The 15,281-nt window shown below is 40.4% G+C and overlaps 1 protein-coding gene across 1 annotated transcript; it reads left to right on the top strand.

Annotated features, from left to right (window-relative positions):
- The first annotated feature begins 7,432 nt into the window (after positions 1-7,432).
- MRPL42 (mitochondrial ribosomal protein L42) lies at positions 7,433-14,544 on the top strand. The gene is made up of 6 exons (XM_009086665.3): positions 7,433-7,592; positions 8,718-8,870; positions 10,653-10,716; positions 11,633-11,717; positions 13,014-13,177; positions 14,429-14,544. Exons 2-6 carry the CDS (start codon positions 8,789-8,791, stop codon positions 14,472-14,474), a joined length of 441 nt encoding a protein of 146 aa, XP_009084913.1. The 5' UTR covers positions 7,433-7,592; positions 8,718-8,788; the 3' UTR covers positions 14,475-14,544.
- Positions 14,545-15,281: the final 737 nt, after the last annotated feature.

The raw sequence follows: 15,281 nt of genomic DNA on the forward strand, positions 1-15,281 counted from the left end.
AGCTGAGTCAATCTCTTAAAATGAGGGCTTCTTTCTTCCCTTCCCCATCTCACTCCTACCTTCCTTCCTTACACATGGCATTTTCCCTGCTGTTCATTCTGCTGAGCTGATGCAATACTAACTTGGCACAAAAACAGCCATTCAGTCTATTCTTCTGATGGACTGGTGAATTGGTTTGTCTTACAGTGGGGCCTGGCAAGCCCCAGACAACAAAAGGTAGTGGGAGTGAAATTGTACCTGTAGTATCCATGAGTAATTAACTCAGCTTTGGATGCCCCTCAGCCTTTTGGAGAAGCTGCAGGCAGAACTAAGGTACTGTTCCCTTTCCTTGCCCTGTATTCCTGATCCACTCTTGTCATTGATAGTATCTACTGGGGTATAGGGTTGTTGTTGGGGTTTTTTTAGCTAAGTTACCCTTCTGACCAGCTCACTGAGGCATCAGAGCTGGCACAAGAGAAGCAGCAGGAAGCAAGGTGAGATGGTGCAGGTGTAGGACCATCCCCTCCTGCAGCAGTGTCCTGCTGTGTTGGCTGAGCTGATCTTGTCCCACTGCACAGGCCAGGATGGAGAGCACAGTACTCCTCCCACAAATCTGTGATTATCACACCATTGCCAGGATTACAGTGGTTCCAAACACAAAGTCAAGCAACCACCTTATTCACCAACAAAGTGTTATATAACACTATTATAGGCAGGGAAGGTAAAGAAGTAATTGCAATTAGGCAATTAATACACCCAGAACAATTCAATACAGCTGCTGACCATCTTCCTGTGACAGCTTCTGCTGTCATCAAATTACCATCAAATTACTCACTGAGTGGGTACATCCAGGCCAGCTGAGCCTGTGGCTGACTAATCTTATTTCCTCCTCCTAGCCCTCTTTGCAATCTTATAGAAGTTTTACTGTAATTACAACTCTCTTTCAAACCCCAGATTTTTTATTTTTGCATAAAAACATTTCTATATTTTTGCCAAGTATTGTAGAAAATCTGTTCTACAGCAAAAACCAGATGGATGGATGTACACATACAGAATGAATATTCACAGTCGTATCCAAATTTCTATTAAAAATATTCAGTAAACCCCAGAGTAATGTCACAAGAGTTGCTATGATGCCTATGTACAAAGGGGGAAACTAAGGCACAAAACTGCAGTGTTTTTCATTTAACAGTAATTGAAAGTGTCATTGGACAATTTCAGAATTATCTGAACTGGCAGGACTGGGTGAAACTGTCCTGAGAGAAGAAAAAAACCCCACCAGTTATATGTTTTACCAAATTAGAACATTAAAATGGGGTGTTATGAGTAGGAGCCTTCATTGTAGCAAATAATTTTTGATTTTTTTTCATTAAGTGGCTACTTGAATAGAGACAATATTGTTTCCTTGAACTATGGTAACCAAAAGGAACACAAATTATTTAGGCTGCATATGACTGCTGAGGCACTGTAGTTTTGTCATCTGTTATTTACAGTTGCAGCTTCCTCCTTACCAGTAACAGGATGGAGCAGTGATGAGATGGTGTGAGATATGCTAAAGAATAAAGAGGGCCTACTGACATAAGCCTTGATGTTTACTCTGGGTGTTTCCAGACTGACTTAAAACAGAAATCTGTCTGTCTACAACATAACTTGAGAAAATTTGAGAATTAAAACCGTAACTAAACTACAGTGTCTCATCAGAAATTTGATTTCTACATTTATAGGATAATCTCATAGAAATTAAGAGACAGCATTTCAGGAGTAGAGACTCATCAATCCCCATTGTTAAGACACAACCTTTGCAACGAAACACTGTGGGAACTCAGAACATCACTCCTGATGTCCAGAGCTACCGAGAGAACCCTTGGGGGTCTCGGGGGTCTTGGAATGTTGCCAAAAGCACTTGGTGGCTTGATTTTGATCCATCTAGGGATGTGCCATCGACGTATGAGAAGATGGAACCTGTGGGAATTACCCGGGTGTGAATGATGAAGGGAAAATGTAGTTATAGGGTAAATTACAGATTTTGGGGTTTCTGTACAGGGGGGTTTAGGGTAAATTACAGATTTTGGGGTTTCTGTACAGGGGGTTATGGAAACAAGATGGAGGAAACAGGGCATGTCACAAGACTCTTCCTCCTTCTTCTTGTCATCCATCTTCTGCTGTGGTGTTGGCATTTGGGGATTGGTCTGGGGTAAGAATGTATCCGGTGACGAGGATGATAGGTATTGGGGATGAAAAGTAAATATGACATATGTAGTTTTTGTTATAAAAGATGTGCCCGCCTTGGGGGTGGCCAGAGTGCCTTTGGCTGCCATGCTGGTCAGATCCCAGTCGGGCAGAGAAGGGACTTTACAGATAAGATATAATAAACAATTCTGAAGACCGAAAAATCCTGGAGTCCAGACCCATCTTTTGAGACACAGCCTGCCAGAACCACCCTAAGCGTGTGTGGGGACAGAGACAAACAGCCGGACTCCACAAAACACGTCCATCCATTCACAAATTCAGGTCCACTTCTAGGTATGATTGTGTAGTACCTTGCCAATCTAAAAGGAATTAAAGTAAGCCAAATGCTTATTCCTAGGAATATTTTGAAACATTGTGGTTGCTATGAAAACAATAAATGTGTATTATATTCAGTTTGCCAATGATCTAGCCTGAATAATTTTCCTAAGAAGCAATTTCCTAAATATGCCACTGCAGCAAAAGAGCTGCAACAGCCAAGTCCTCATTTTCCATTTCTCAGAAGGGCTCTGTGTGTGTGTGTGCAAGTGCTCACACAAAACCCACGCTAGTGCAGATGATATCTCTGATTTATAAATTTGTTCTTCTAAAACAGAGCCAACCAACATAGTCCAGCCCTCATCACTACATAGGGTCTGCAGCCTAACTATAGCTCAGCCATCTGATCAGTTGAAACATTTCCTGGAGAAGTTTGTAACTGACTGTTGGAGTAAGAGCAGGTTGATGGTTTATCTTCAGCAAGAGAGTAACCTAGGAACAAAATTTCCCACATTTTCAGAGACATGAAGTCCCAGAGGTCTGGAACTGGGCAGTAGTGCCTCCAGAGTATCTCCAGAGGTAACAGAAAGAACAATCTTCCTGTTGAGCGAATACAGACTGAGCGACTCTCCCCTTTGCTGTCTACCAGCTGCTGAGGCAGGCAAGGGCCTTGGCAGTTATTAATAACCCCATCTCCAGACATGCTGGAGAAGTGTGTAGTCACGCTTCTGAGCCGTCCTTAAGCAATTCCCACCTCCCTTTAGAAAGCTGTAATCTGTCAGAACATGCTGCTAAGAATACACTTGCAGAACATTATGCATCAGGGAGGGGGTAGACCTCATCTACTATCTCCTAAAAATCTTTTTATAGAAACTACCTAAAAATAGCCTGGAAGCCTAACAGGGTATGTGGTTCAGCTTTTAAAAAATAAAAATAAAAGTTCTGTGGTACCTTCAATTGCAACTTTTCAGAACTAGGATTTAAATTACAAGATTTGTCATTACAGGGATGTTCTAAAAGTGTACATTTCCAGAATAAATTCCTTACAGAAAAAAGTATGTCATTGAAAACAAGCAGTACAGACTGTAGCTTCAAATTAAAGCTTTTGTTGATCTTTACAATCTCGTTAATGAATTAGCTTCTTAGCCATTACCAACTCAATGCCACCAGCCTATAATATCCCACCATTAGGAGACTTGTTGGTCATGTTCATCAGGAACATTGGAAACTCTACTTTTTCAAACTTGTGTCCAAGGAGAGCATGCATATCTACAAGTGTATGCAGTCCTCAGGAAGTACAAATGGCACTGAAGGGTAAAAAATTGTCTTTATTAAAGTGAATAAATTGATGTAGGAAACAGCAATGTAGGAGCACCACAGAAGTCTTATATTGTAATCACGACTGGTATACTCAAGCGTATCAAGTTTTAGTATTTTGTATTGGGAGACAATTTCTAAGGGGCTAAGGAGGCTTCTAATTTTTTTTAGGAGTTGCAGCTCCATATAGAGAAGATTTTTTAAAAGCGTCTTGCACTGGAGAAAGAAACAGGTGAAATTTGCAGTGGTCTTCAATTGTGAAGGGAGTTTATTTCAAGTTTTCCAATGCACAGCAAAGAGTTTTTGTCTCCTGCATGGGTGAACAATGTCCTTTTGAAAAAACAGCTAAGAATCAGAGTTGTCATCATCATCCCTGAGTTTAGGCAATCTTTTAAAGAAGCTATGACAATTAAATCCTAAGCATCTTTGAGAAAGTCAGAGAAGCCTTAATTTTACTTAGTATTTCCAAGGAAGGAAATGGAGGCCTAATGCACTTGCCAGAGGTTCACACACAAACACTCACAAGTAGCACACATTGCTTTTGCATACAGGTGTGTCACACTGCAACTGACCAGGAGAAAGTCAAGAATCCTGAGCAGTTCCCACGTTGTCACAAACTGCTCCTGAAAAAACTGACTTTGAAATAACTCTGTTTACCCCCCCCCATGCCTATGAACAAGGTATTCCTGAAGCTCACTCTTTAAATGAAAATTAATTCCTTTCTTTTAATTTCCAGAGTGCACTTCTTTCAGAGAGTTTATTGCCTTTTTTTGTTTCAGCACTGTCCTTGAGTTTAAAATCCTCAAAGTGTTTTATTTGTCCATCAGTAGAACCACTGTCTTGCTTGTATTGGATGATTGCTTTGTTGTATAGGATGCTGCCCTCATCCTACACAGTACAAGGATTTCCTTGTGGGAATCATGAGCTAGTACACAGCAGAAAATAGTTCTTGCTTCTGTTTGGTGCATAAGCCCACATCAGATGCTTCTGTATCTGCACACACAAACTTGCTGCAATTACAAAGTGAGTTTATCTCCACAAATCTGGGGGAGCTTTGTAGTGGAGCTGTGATTTCTCACCTTGGTTGCATCTCTCTAAGTAGTATGTAAAACATTTTGGCCCATCTCTGCCCCCTTTTTCTATGGTGTAATGAATCTAATATTGCAGGGAGCCCCAAAATGGAGGTGTTCCATCTTCCTTTGTATAGAAAAATACTTAAGAAGAAACCTTTGTCAGCACTACTGAGAGTGATCAACTCTTGACTACTGATTTCTGGCTATACTTCTTGTAGAAAACAGGGCCGGGAGATCAACTCTTTTAAGAAGGCCTTTATTAAAAACAGCTCTGGGTGGGGAATCTGAGAGGTTGTACACGCTGCCGCTGCCGCTGCCGCTGCTGCTGCTGCTGCTGGACCAGGCTGAGGAGGAGGAGTGCAGCTTTGTCTCTCATCTGCTTCTCGGCAAAGCTTAGGTCTTCTATTCTCAGAAGAGCCCTAAGGAAAACGCTGAGGGATCATAGTCTAGGGGTCTCATCTAAGCTGGGTGCCATTTAAATTATGGTGGCAGAACGGAATCCAGCTCTGGTCACTGGTGGGTGATCTCGTGTGGTTCTGCTGGGTTAAAGTCAGTTTATGTGTTGCTTTGTTGTTTTTGAGAGGGTTCATACAGTACGGTCAGACTCTCATTAAAATTCAGCCAGGGTGCAAGTCCTTCTGGGAGCATGGGAAGTGGTTCCCCACGGAAAGGGATACAACTCCGGGGCAAGACGGAAAGGGGTACAAATACAGAGTATGATGGGAAAAGGATACAAATACAGGGTAAGACTGAAAGGGGTAACTTAAAGATTTAACAACTATTTAAATAACACAACTTGTTACAGTTTCAGATTAACACTAACAACTCTAACAGTATTAACTTGTGAACTCGTTCACAATGGAAAAGGGATACAAATACAGGGTAAGAGGGAAAAGGGGTAACTTAAAGGTTCCACAAGTTAAATAACACAACTTGTTACAGTTTCAAATTGACCTTAACGACTCTAGCAGTATTAGCTTGTGAACTTGTTCACAACACTTCTGCTACACTGCTGGAAGTTATGAGTGTAACTACAACTCTGCAACTACAGACCAAAGTTAAACATTGCTGAAATTGTGGGGCTTTCACTGATGACAACATGAAATTGCAGTACCACAGTAAATGACCAGAAAAGATGAAATTGTTGGAAGCTTTCTGGAAGAGATTGCCACCTTCCAGGAGACACTAACCAAGAGTCTCCAAAAGGGTAATGCTGTGACAGGAGTGGAGACACAGTCTGCTGATGTGACTTAGAGGCTTTGTGGATGTGTAAATGCCTAAAGTGCTGGAGCCAATCCAGATACTAGAGCAGCAGGTCAGACAATTGATTTTTGTCTTTTCTTCTTGTCTTTTATCAATGTTGTGTAAATATAACCTTGTCTTTGAAATGCTTTGTGACTCAGTCTATGAAAGAAGTGCAGCAGGTAGCCCCAGAGCAGCAGTGTGCCTGAGACATTCAGGTGAGTTTTCTGTATGCCTTGAATATTGGAACATGCAATTTCATCTACATAAAATCCACAGGCCTTCCCTGTGGAAGATTGTTACAGGTACTGTGAAGATCTGGCTGGCTGAACAGAGGAAGCTGCTGCATCCAGTGTAATTTAACCTGGAAAGCAAGCAGGCTATGCTTGCTAGCTTGTGAAATAACCAATAGTGTTAGAGATGTCCCTTCAAATTATGGGATTATGGGTTATTTTGCAGCTAATATAAGACTATGGCATGATGGCACATTCCCAGGACAGGCAGGTGCACTGCTGCCCGTTGCTGGGGCATTGTGCCCCCTCCCTCAGCCAAACAGCTGCTGCCAATGCCGAGGTTGCCTCAGTGCCTCCACTGTGGGTTTGAGCTCCCAAGACTCTCCCAGCACAGGGACCACCTGAGTGAGCAGTCAGTGTTTGGCCAAGGGTCCCATGAGGAGCAGCTGAGGGAGTTGGGGGTGTTTAGCCTGGAGGAGGCTCGGGGAGCCCCTTCATTCTCTACAACTACCTGGAAAAAAGGTTGTAATAAGGTGGGGGTTGGACAGCCTGTGACAGTGCTGTCCACAGTGGCTAATTACTGCCTTATTGCACACCAGCTATTGAATCCGCTTTCTTGTGGACAAAAGCACAAGAGGAAGAGGACTCAAGCCAGGGGAGGTTCAGGTTGGACATCATGAGGAATTCCTCCACAGGAAGGATTGTTAAACATTGGGACAGGTTCCCCAGAGAGATGGTGGAGTGAGGACCAGTGGAGGTGTTCAAGAAATGACAGAACATGGCGCTTACATGGCCTAGGTGTCAAGGTGTACAAAGATGCGTCAAATATTGGACTGGGTGATCTCAGAGTTCTTTTCCAATGTAACTGATTCCGTGAATATGTGTTTGTGTGTCCGCTTGCTCCCCGGCCCGGCCAGGCACGGCCCGGCCTAGCCCTTCCGCATCTATGTTACTACCAAGGGCTCGTCGCCGGTACCGGAGCAGCGCTGAGGGCGGAGGGGAGGCTGGCGGAGGCGGTGCCGGTGCCCCCTCGCCGCCCGCACTACGAGTCCCGGCGTTCCGCGGGCCGAGCCGCCGCCGGAGCCGGAACGGCCGCGCGGCGCCGCTTCCGCCGGCGGGGCTGGCGCGGGCTGGCGCGGAGCTGGCGGTGCCCGCGGGGGAGCGGCCGGGCAAGGCCGGAGAGACTCTGCCTACGTTCAGAGGGGCTGAACCCTGTGCGGCACGCTCAGGACTTTTATAACGGGTACTCTTTTGCTTGCTCTGACGGATTAGTGACTTGGTTTGCTTGTAGTGCTAAATATCTTCTTTGGTTCTAAGCCTCGGGTTTCGCGCTCCCGCGTGTTGCTGGCACACGCGCTGGAGTTTCCTGTGCGCTGTCTCGGGGATGGGACTGTTCCCATTCAAACCGGAGCGCTCCTCGCAGAGGGGCCGGGAAGGGGCTGACCCCTGTCAGGTGCCTGACCCCCGTCCTTGGACCGAGATCCGCCGCGTTCCTCGTACCCTTTTTTGTTAAGGAGCTTCTGAGGGCAAGTTATGAGCAGCTCTGTAGGTGTGGGTGCTCCCTTAACTTCAGCAGCATTGGCACAGATAAAAAGAATGCTGAATAATATGTCGAAATTAGAAAATGCACGTTTCTGGTGATGTTCTGAAGTCCAAAATATGAAGTACTTTTAAAAAGGGTTTGTAGCTTGTTGGTTTTTTTTGTTTGTTTGTTTGTTTGTTTTGGTTTTTTTTTTTTTTTAATGTGTATGTCTTTAAACTGTTTCCAGTTGCTTTTTTCTAGGTTTCATTTTAAGTTTCTGTTTAAAGCAATTTTTTTTTTTTCAGTAGACAGTGAAAACATAAGGTGTCCTTCTGCTTCTGTGAAATTTTGGGTAACATTTAAGGTATTCTAAATGGTGTTTCTGAGTTTTCAGGTGTATTGCTGAGATGGCTGAAACTGATTACCTGCATTTAGAGATTTTTTTAACTGCAGCAAGTGTAGTTTATAAGTATTTTCGTTTTTGTACTGGGTGATGGTATTTACATTGTTAACAAGAAAAGCATAGTTCATGAGTAATTTTATGGAGTGTGCAGAAGAAAGGATACAAATTTTAGGTGGGTGAGTACCAGTAGAAAAACCTGTGAGAAGGCACAGGCGTGGAAGCTTTTTTTCAAAGTTGAACCTTCAAAGACTCCCTCTTAGTAAATAAAGTGTTGTGTTATTTTTGGCTGTTAAGAAGACAGGTACCATTATCTTAAGTGATAAGGACTTCTAAACAATTGACAATGAAGAATTATGTTGCATCATTTTTTTCCATAAGATATTCAAGAAATTAAGTTGTTGATCTTTTGTATCCTGAATAGTTACAAAACTGGTTTCTTTCAGAGGGTGTTCTGCAGAGAAAAAGGTCTTTGAGTTCCATCTTGTCCAGGACTGGTTTCCTGTCTGCTGTCACCATGGCAATGTCACTTAGAACTGTGTGGTCCAGCCTCCTTTGGATGCGTTCAGCAGTAACCTGCAAGCAGGTCCCACTGCAGAGTAAGTAGGGATGAAATTGTGGAAGTCCTATATTAAAATTTGTTCCTTGAGAACCTCTTTCCTGTAGAGTTTAAAGTAATGGAAACATGGAAGTGACTTTTCTATTTGAACAGAATCGAGTCTTTAGTCTGTGCTCTATTCTAATAGTAATCTAAAGGATATCTTTATTTGTTTTTTTCTTTTTTTGTGCTTTTTAAACCTTCATGGTCCAAGTAGGATGCTCCCCAAATTTATTGATTAGCTGGTAAATACTACCCTCTTACCACTGATTAGCATTGAAGATTTAAATTGATTTTTTCAGACTTAGAAAAGTGATGAGAAAAGGCTATAGTAAAATTTCATTGCTTAACATAAACAGAGAACAAGTAGAAACAGGCAGTACTATTTCTTAGATTTTTGTCCATGTTTTAGATGTCAATAGAAAGACATAGGGTAGATAGTAAAGGTGGTAGAAAAGGCAGTAATGGAGAAAATAGAATAGGTATGTTACATTTTAGAGGTAAGTGGGCAAGGAAGGGAAAGAAATTTTAGGAAGACGTACAGACTAGTTGCAGTTTACCAGAACTCAACTCCTTAATAGCTAAGAATAGTTTAATTAGAAGAACTGAAGAGTGGAAGTGCTAACAGTAATTCTGAATTTAAGAGTTTGCATCTAAATTATTTCTGAGAGGATGATAGCTACACAAAAGTTTCTTTTGGCTTTTTCAGCCTTTGCAGTCTTGACACAATGAATGCTCTGTCCCTGTGCTAGGAGCAGCCATGAAGAATCCTATTTGTATTAAAAGATGGGTTAAATAAAATAATGTCAGATAAAGCTGAAACCTTTTTATGACTTAACAGAAAGGTCAGAACATGTGAGGACTTGTTTCTTATGATCATAATTATGTTCTAAAAGAGTGGTTGTTGAATAAAGCTTTACCGGACACAGAAACTTCCATGTGGATTTGTCTCAGGTTCTGGCAATAAAGGAAGGGGGTTCTGGTGGAAGTCAACTCCAGGCACATCCCAGGCCCACCTTGGGCCTGGATACCTGCACTGTTGTGGGAGGCAGTGCCTACAGGATGATTCCTGTGTGAGGGGCTATAGAACACCTTATATTAGTTGTGGTTGGACTCTGTTCTGATTTTGAAAGTCTTTTCCAACATTAATTATTATATTATTCTATTAAAAAAAAGGGAATCAAACCATGGAGAAGGGACGTCTGTGATCCAAGCTCCTGCTCAAAGCAGGGTCAGCTCTGCAGTCATATTGGGTTGCTCAGGGCTTGCTGGGTCTTTGAAATCTCCAAGGACAGAGAACTCACAAGCCTGCCTGAGTCTCAATCCTCCCAGCTGGCTGTCCTCATGAGGAAAAGATTTCTCTACATATCCAGTCAGAGCCCCTCCTTTGGATTTTTATAATAAATATTGCTATGAATGAAATTATGACCTTCCCTCTAAGTTCTAAGGTTCTTTACATATATAAAGGATATTTCCCAATGGTGAATTCTGTAGGTATTTCATTCATACAGTGATTTTACTCAGGAAAACAGTGCAGCTAGGAAGGTAAGAATAGGTCATAGCTGCCTGTATACTGTGTTTTTTTGATTGCACTGCTAGAAAGCTGTATACTAAAATGAACTTCTAGTTAGATAGTATTTGGGTTATGTTAATCTAAAACTGAATATCATTATAATCCTTGATTAAGACTTGAAACAATGAAAATTGAAAATGTAAACATTCTTAATTGGGCACAGCTCTGCTTGTTTCTACATGAGAGTTCTATACTTGGTTTTTATTGCAGATGGAGCAGTGTATCATGCTTGCCATAAATCTACATACTCAGTTCTCCCTGAAGACTACAATTGGTATGTAAACATGCTGATGTGTGGCCTTTTCATGTAATGTTTATTTTTATTCCAGGGCGACTTTCTCTCTCTGTCCTGAAGTCATCATATAATAGTATCAAACACATATATTGCCAATATTGGATATATGTATTAATTTCAGCTAAAATACTGTCTCTGATAGTAATGCCTGTGAAGTTTATGTTTCAATGTAATGAAAAGTCATGCAGGACTTGTTCTAAACATGTTGATGACTCCCAGTACCTCTGCTGTTTTGTTTGTGGAAGAGCAAAATTAGCTTACAGTAGTAATTTCCATTGTTGTTAAGACAAGGTCCAGGTATTTTTGTGCTGCTGCATGGCAAACTTGTGTAGAAATGGGAAAATATAATATAAATGTAGTGAGAAACACTGAATTCATGTCACCACAGTTTTAGGAAGCTAAATGTGTCATGGGATGGGAAAGGAAGGTGAGAAAAGTTGTATTCTCACAATGAAACTCTCAGTAAGACTTCTTGTTCAGCATTTTTTACATAATAGAAAAGTTAAAACCCAAAACAGAGCTTTGTTTCCTGTTATTTCATTACAGATGCCATGCATCTTATAAAGCCATGCTGTCCTTGAGATCATTATCCCATCTGTTTAGAGTTTTATATGCAACTATTTAAGTGTTTAGGATTTTTTTTCCAACTCATATTTCCAGCTATTTTAATAATTCATTTTAGCCATTTTTTTCCTCTTCATCTTGAAAAAGAAAAAGCAAGATTATTGAGGAAACAAAAACTTGGAAGTTTGGTTCAAATGTTTATGACCCTTATTTTATAGAAGATTATTAAGGATTCATAAATGCAGGGTCAAATCCAGTTTTCTTTGGGACATAGGCTGCTCAGTTGTTCAGTACTTCTGAACGTTATGCTTTTTTTTTTTTATTTTTATAGCAAAGTGGAACTTGCAGTGACATCTGATTCGAAGACAATTGTCTGCTACCACCCTTCACTTGAGATTCCATACGAGCATACAAAAGTATGTCCAAGTGTGCACATTTATATTTCTTACTTGTAAAGGTATTTAGTAATTCATAGGTTTGAGTCTTTAGAGCATAGTTTTAAATTTGAAATACTTTTTAGTATGTGATCAGCACATCTGTGCAGTAAATGACTGATGAATATAGCTGCTGCCACAAGGAGGAGTTTACTCTTAGTTGAATTGAGGGAAGGTTTTGCAGAGTGAGAAAAGTTCAGGTATCCCAGCATACAGAAGCTCTAGTAGAATTAAACAAGGCACTAAAACACTTGTGCACTACAGAGAATATAGTGTCTGTCTACGTGGGTACTCCTCAGAGAGGATGATTGGAATGCAGGTTATGGCTCACATGTCCTCCTGCACAAGAGAATACAAAGAAATACTGCTGCTACTGTTGTCAACTCCAACTTTAGGTTCCATTCAGCATTGAGTTCATAAAAGCCACAAAGAACTTTAAATATTGATTTTTTTATCTATCACTAGTACTTTTGATGTGTTCTTTACATGGATAAAAATAATTCTAGTGTTGTGGTTTAACACCTAGATAAATTTTTCTAGTGTACACTTTTTGTTTGAATTTCCAGTTCTTATGTGCTAGTAAAATATTGCAGCTGGCAGCTGTGTTGCTGAAGTACTCAGTGTGAAAATTCTCCATTGAAAACAAAACCATTTTAGCACTTTTTACCTGCAAATTACATAGGAGTATTTTTAAATCTGGCAGTTGCACATACCTCAAAAAAAACAGGTGTAAAAGGCTAAAACAAAGGAAAATACTTGTGATAGTGGTAGCAGTTATGTTTCCAATTGAAAGCAAAAAACTTGGTCTTACCTGTTGCATAAAAAATTAGGAAGTGACATTCTTCTCTAAGGTACGTGTTTTAGCAAAGATTTTTAGCAATGATGATGGTTGCTGTGAATAAAATTCTGACTGGGAATGGTGTGGATACTTTTGTGTTAGTGGAACTGGAGCTGATGATTCAGCTAGTGAATTGTAAGATTGAGATCTGCAACAATGACTACAGGAATACTGGTTTTAGGGGTAGGGTCATCAGCTGTAGAAGCTAAGGTAAACAGGTTCAGATAGACACATCTGCTGCAAGGGGATGTGGTTTCATTTGGGGTGGGAAGGTGGGGACAATAAACAGCCAATGCAATTGCAGGTATTTTTCTGTCCTTTTTTTTGTTTCAGCTGTTAGATAGCATTACAGATTACTCTTACTAGCTTGGCTTTTTTACTTTCTCAATTAAATAAAACAAGGAGAAACAGGACATACATATACATTACTGTTTTGCTAGCCCATACCACGGCCAGATCCAGTGAATAATAAAGAAGAAAACCTTGATCAAGTTTTAAAATCCAGATTGAATGAAAAAGAGCTAAAGAACAGTAGAGGTCCTACAATTGAAGAGCTCAGCAAAATGTTTTACACAACAAAACATCGCTGGTATCCTGTGGGACAGTAAGTATTTTCAATTTGTCTGTTCCTTTTGGAAGTAAAGGGAAATACAGGAATAATTTAATGACCAGATTCAACCTAGGATGAGTCATGTCAGACAAGATACCTCTAGCATTTGGGCTACTACATAAAATCTTCAATGCAGTGTTGGGTAAATGGAAGACTGTATTTAATCAGAGGTTTTTTTAACACTGCTCCTTTGACAGACTTTGCCACTTTTTTTCTGTAAAATATGTGACAGTGTAGAAATTTCTCATACATCCAGTTAGCAACTGCTTTGAGTCATTTACTAAGTTCCATAACAGAATCTACTATGTAAAATAACCTCAATGGACATAACCAAATACAGCTTGGAAACATGCATTGCCTATTCCTTAGCAACCTCAATGGGATGATTCTCAGACTTAAGAGGTAGTAGAGGTTTTTCATTTGGAATGGTGAAAAGTGCTCTTTGGTGTGTCTTGTGTTCAGAAATGGAGGAGGAGGAGAGGTGCACATATACATGACTGAGCTTAAAGAGGAACTGTGGGCATTCAGGTATACTGATGTAAACAAGCAGCATTCTGGTGTGTGTTACACCCTTCCACTCCATGTTATGTCGTCTTTTGATAGCTGCTAATTTTGTAGCTATGGAGACATAATACAGGCAATTTTGTTGTTGTTGTTGTTGTCCACAGAAAACTTTTTAATTAATGTGCTTTGGGAGTAGATATAAGGAATGGAAAGATAGGACTTTTATGACCAAAGGGTAGCTGTCACTTTGATGAAGATCAGACAGGATCTGCCTTGTTTAGCATGCATAATTATGAGGAAAGTGTGGTTCGTTATTTGTTCAGAATAATTTGTTTTTTAGTTTTTCTGCAGAATATTACACTATTTAACATACAGTCTGGCACAGCTCCTTTGAAAATCTTTGTTCTATAGCAATCATTTTAGCCAAAGGCAAGGCTGACCATGTAATAAAATTAATTTCACACAAAGGATTAAGAATAAACAGCAGCCTTTGTGCCTATTCAGCTGTAGAACTGATTGGATTATTGCGTGCTTGTAGCAGATGTAGCAATAGAAATAAGTAGCATTATGTAACCCCACAAACAACAGAGATGACATCTAATGAGTGGTGATGGATTGTGCTCTTGTATCTTGTATTTCACTTCCTTGTGTAACCTCAGATCACTCACTGGGGCAGAAATACCACAAAAATAAAGGCTGTTCACAGCTTTACTCACTGCAATGTCTTTTTTTTTCTTTTAGGTATCATAGGAGACGCAAGAATCCTAATCCTCCTAAAGACCGATAACAAAGATAACTTCTTGTTCATCAGGACTGTGCTATTAATTTTGACTGGAAATAAAAGTTACAGAAGGTGACGTGTTTGGCTGTAACAGAACATGCTTAACATGATTTGACTGTTATTTTCTACTAAAAGAAACAAAATCACACTGACAAAACAGGGAGTCAGTGAAGGCAGTTGTGCATTCCTGGTCAGCAAATGGACTAGTCTTAGATCAGGATGTAACAGGGATAGAGTGCTCTGATTCAGTTCAAGAGGTCAGAGGCTTATCATTGGTCAAGTGAATCCATACAAGTCTTGTGTCAAAATGGGAAGTCTAGAAATGGATGTGTTAGGGTTTGGTGGTTTTGAGTGGGATAGTATTTTTTTTTTTCTTTTAGGAATCTAGTAAGGTGAGCTTGAATATAAGTATTAATAAAATAGTATTTATGAAAAATATTATATGAGATATTTGTGAAAACAAATAGTTTTTCTTCTTCTGTTACACTTGTGAGATACCATATTTAATTCTACATCAGGCAAGTGATTGTTATTAAGCCTGTTGTTGTGTATGGAAAACTGGCCAACTTGGTTAATTTTTAGCATCCAAGACACAGTATCTCACTCTTCTAAATCATCCCCCATTCTCAGATATCTGAGAACTTCTGAGTGCATTTGTCGTTCATGGGGGTTTTTTGTTTGTTTAATCCCACCCCAGCTACCACTCAGTGAGGATGCTGTGTTCACACATAAGCTGGAATAGCTGTATCACAGTAGAAGTTGTTTACATCAGCAAGGTAATTACTGCTCTTTGTAGCATACCAAGGAGGAAGG

The sequence above is a fragment of the Serinus canaria genome, chromosome 1A (genome assembly GCF_022539315.1).
Source record: "Serinus canaria isolate serCan28SL12 chromosome 1A, serCan2020, whole genome shotgun sequence".
In the NCBI taxonomy this organism is placed as follows: Eukaryota; Metazoa; Chordata; class Aves; order Passeriformes; family Fringillidae; genus Serinus; species Serinus canaria.

Bases quoted from the DNA above. Each gene is read 5' to 3' on its own strand.
- MRPL42 (XM_009086665.3), top strand. From the start codon at position 8,789: ATGGCAATGTCACTTAGAACTGTGTGGTCCAGCCTCCTTTGGATGCGT. The intron at 8,871-10,652 runs GTAAGTAGGGAT...TTTTTATTGCAG, and splicing joins CAAGCAGGTCCCACTGCAGA to ATGGAGCAGTGTATCATGCT. The intron at 13,178-14,428 runs GTAAGTATTTTC...TTTTTCTTTTAG, and splicing joins CGCTGGTATCCTGTGGGACA to GTATCATAGGAGACGCAAGA.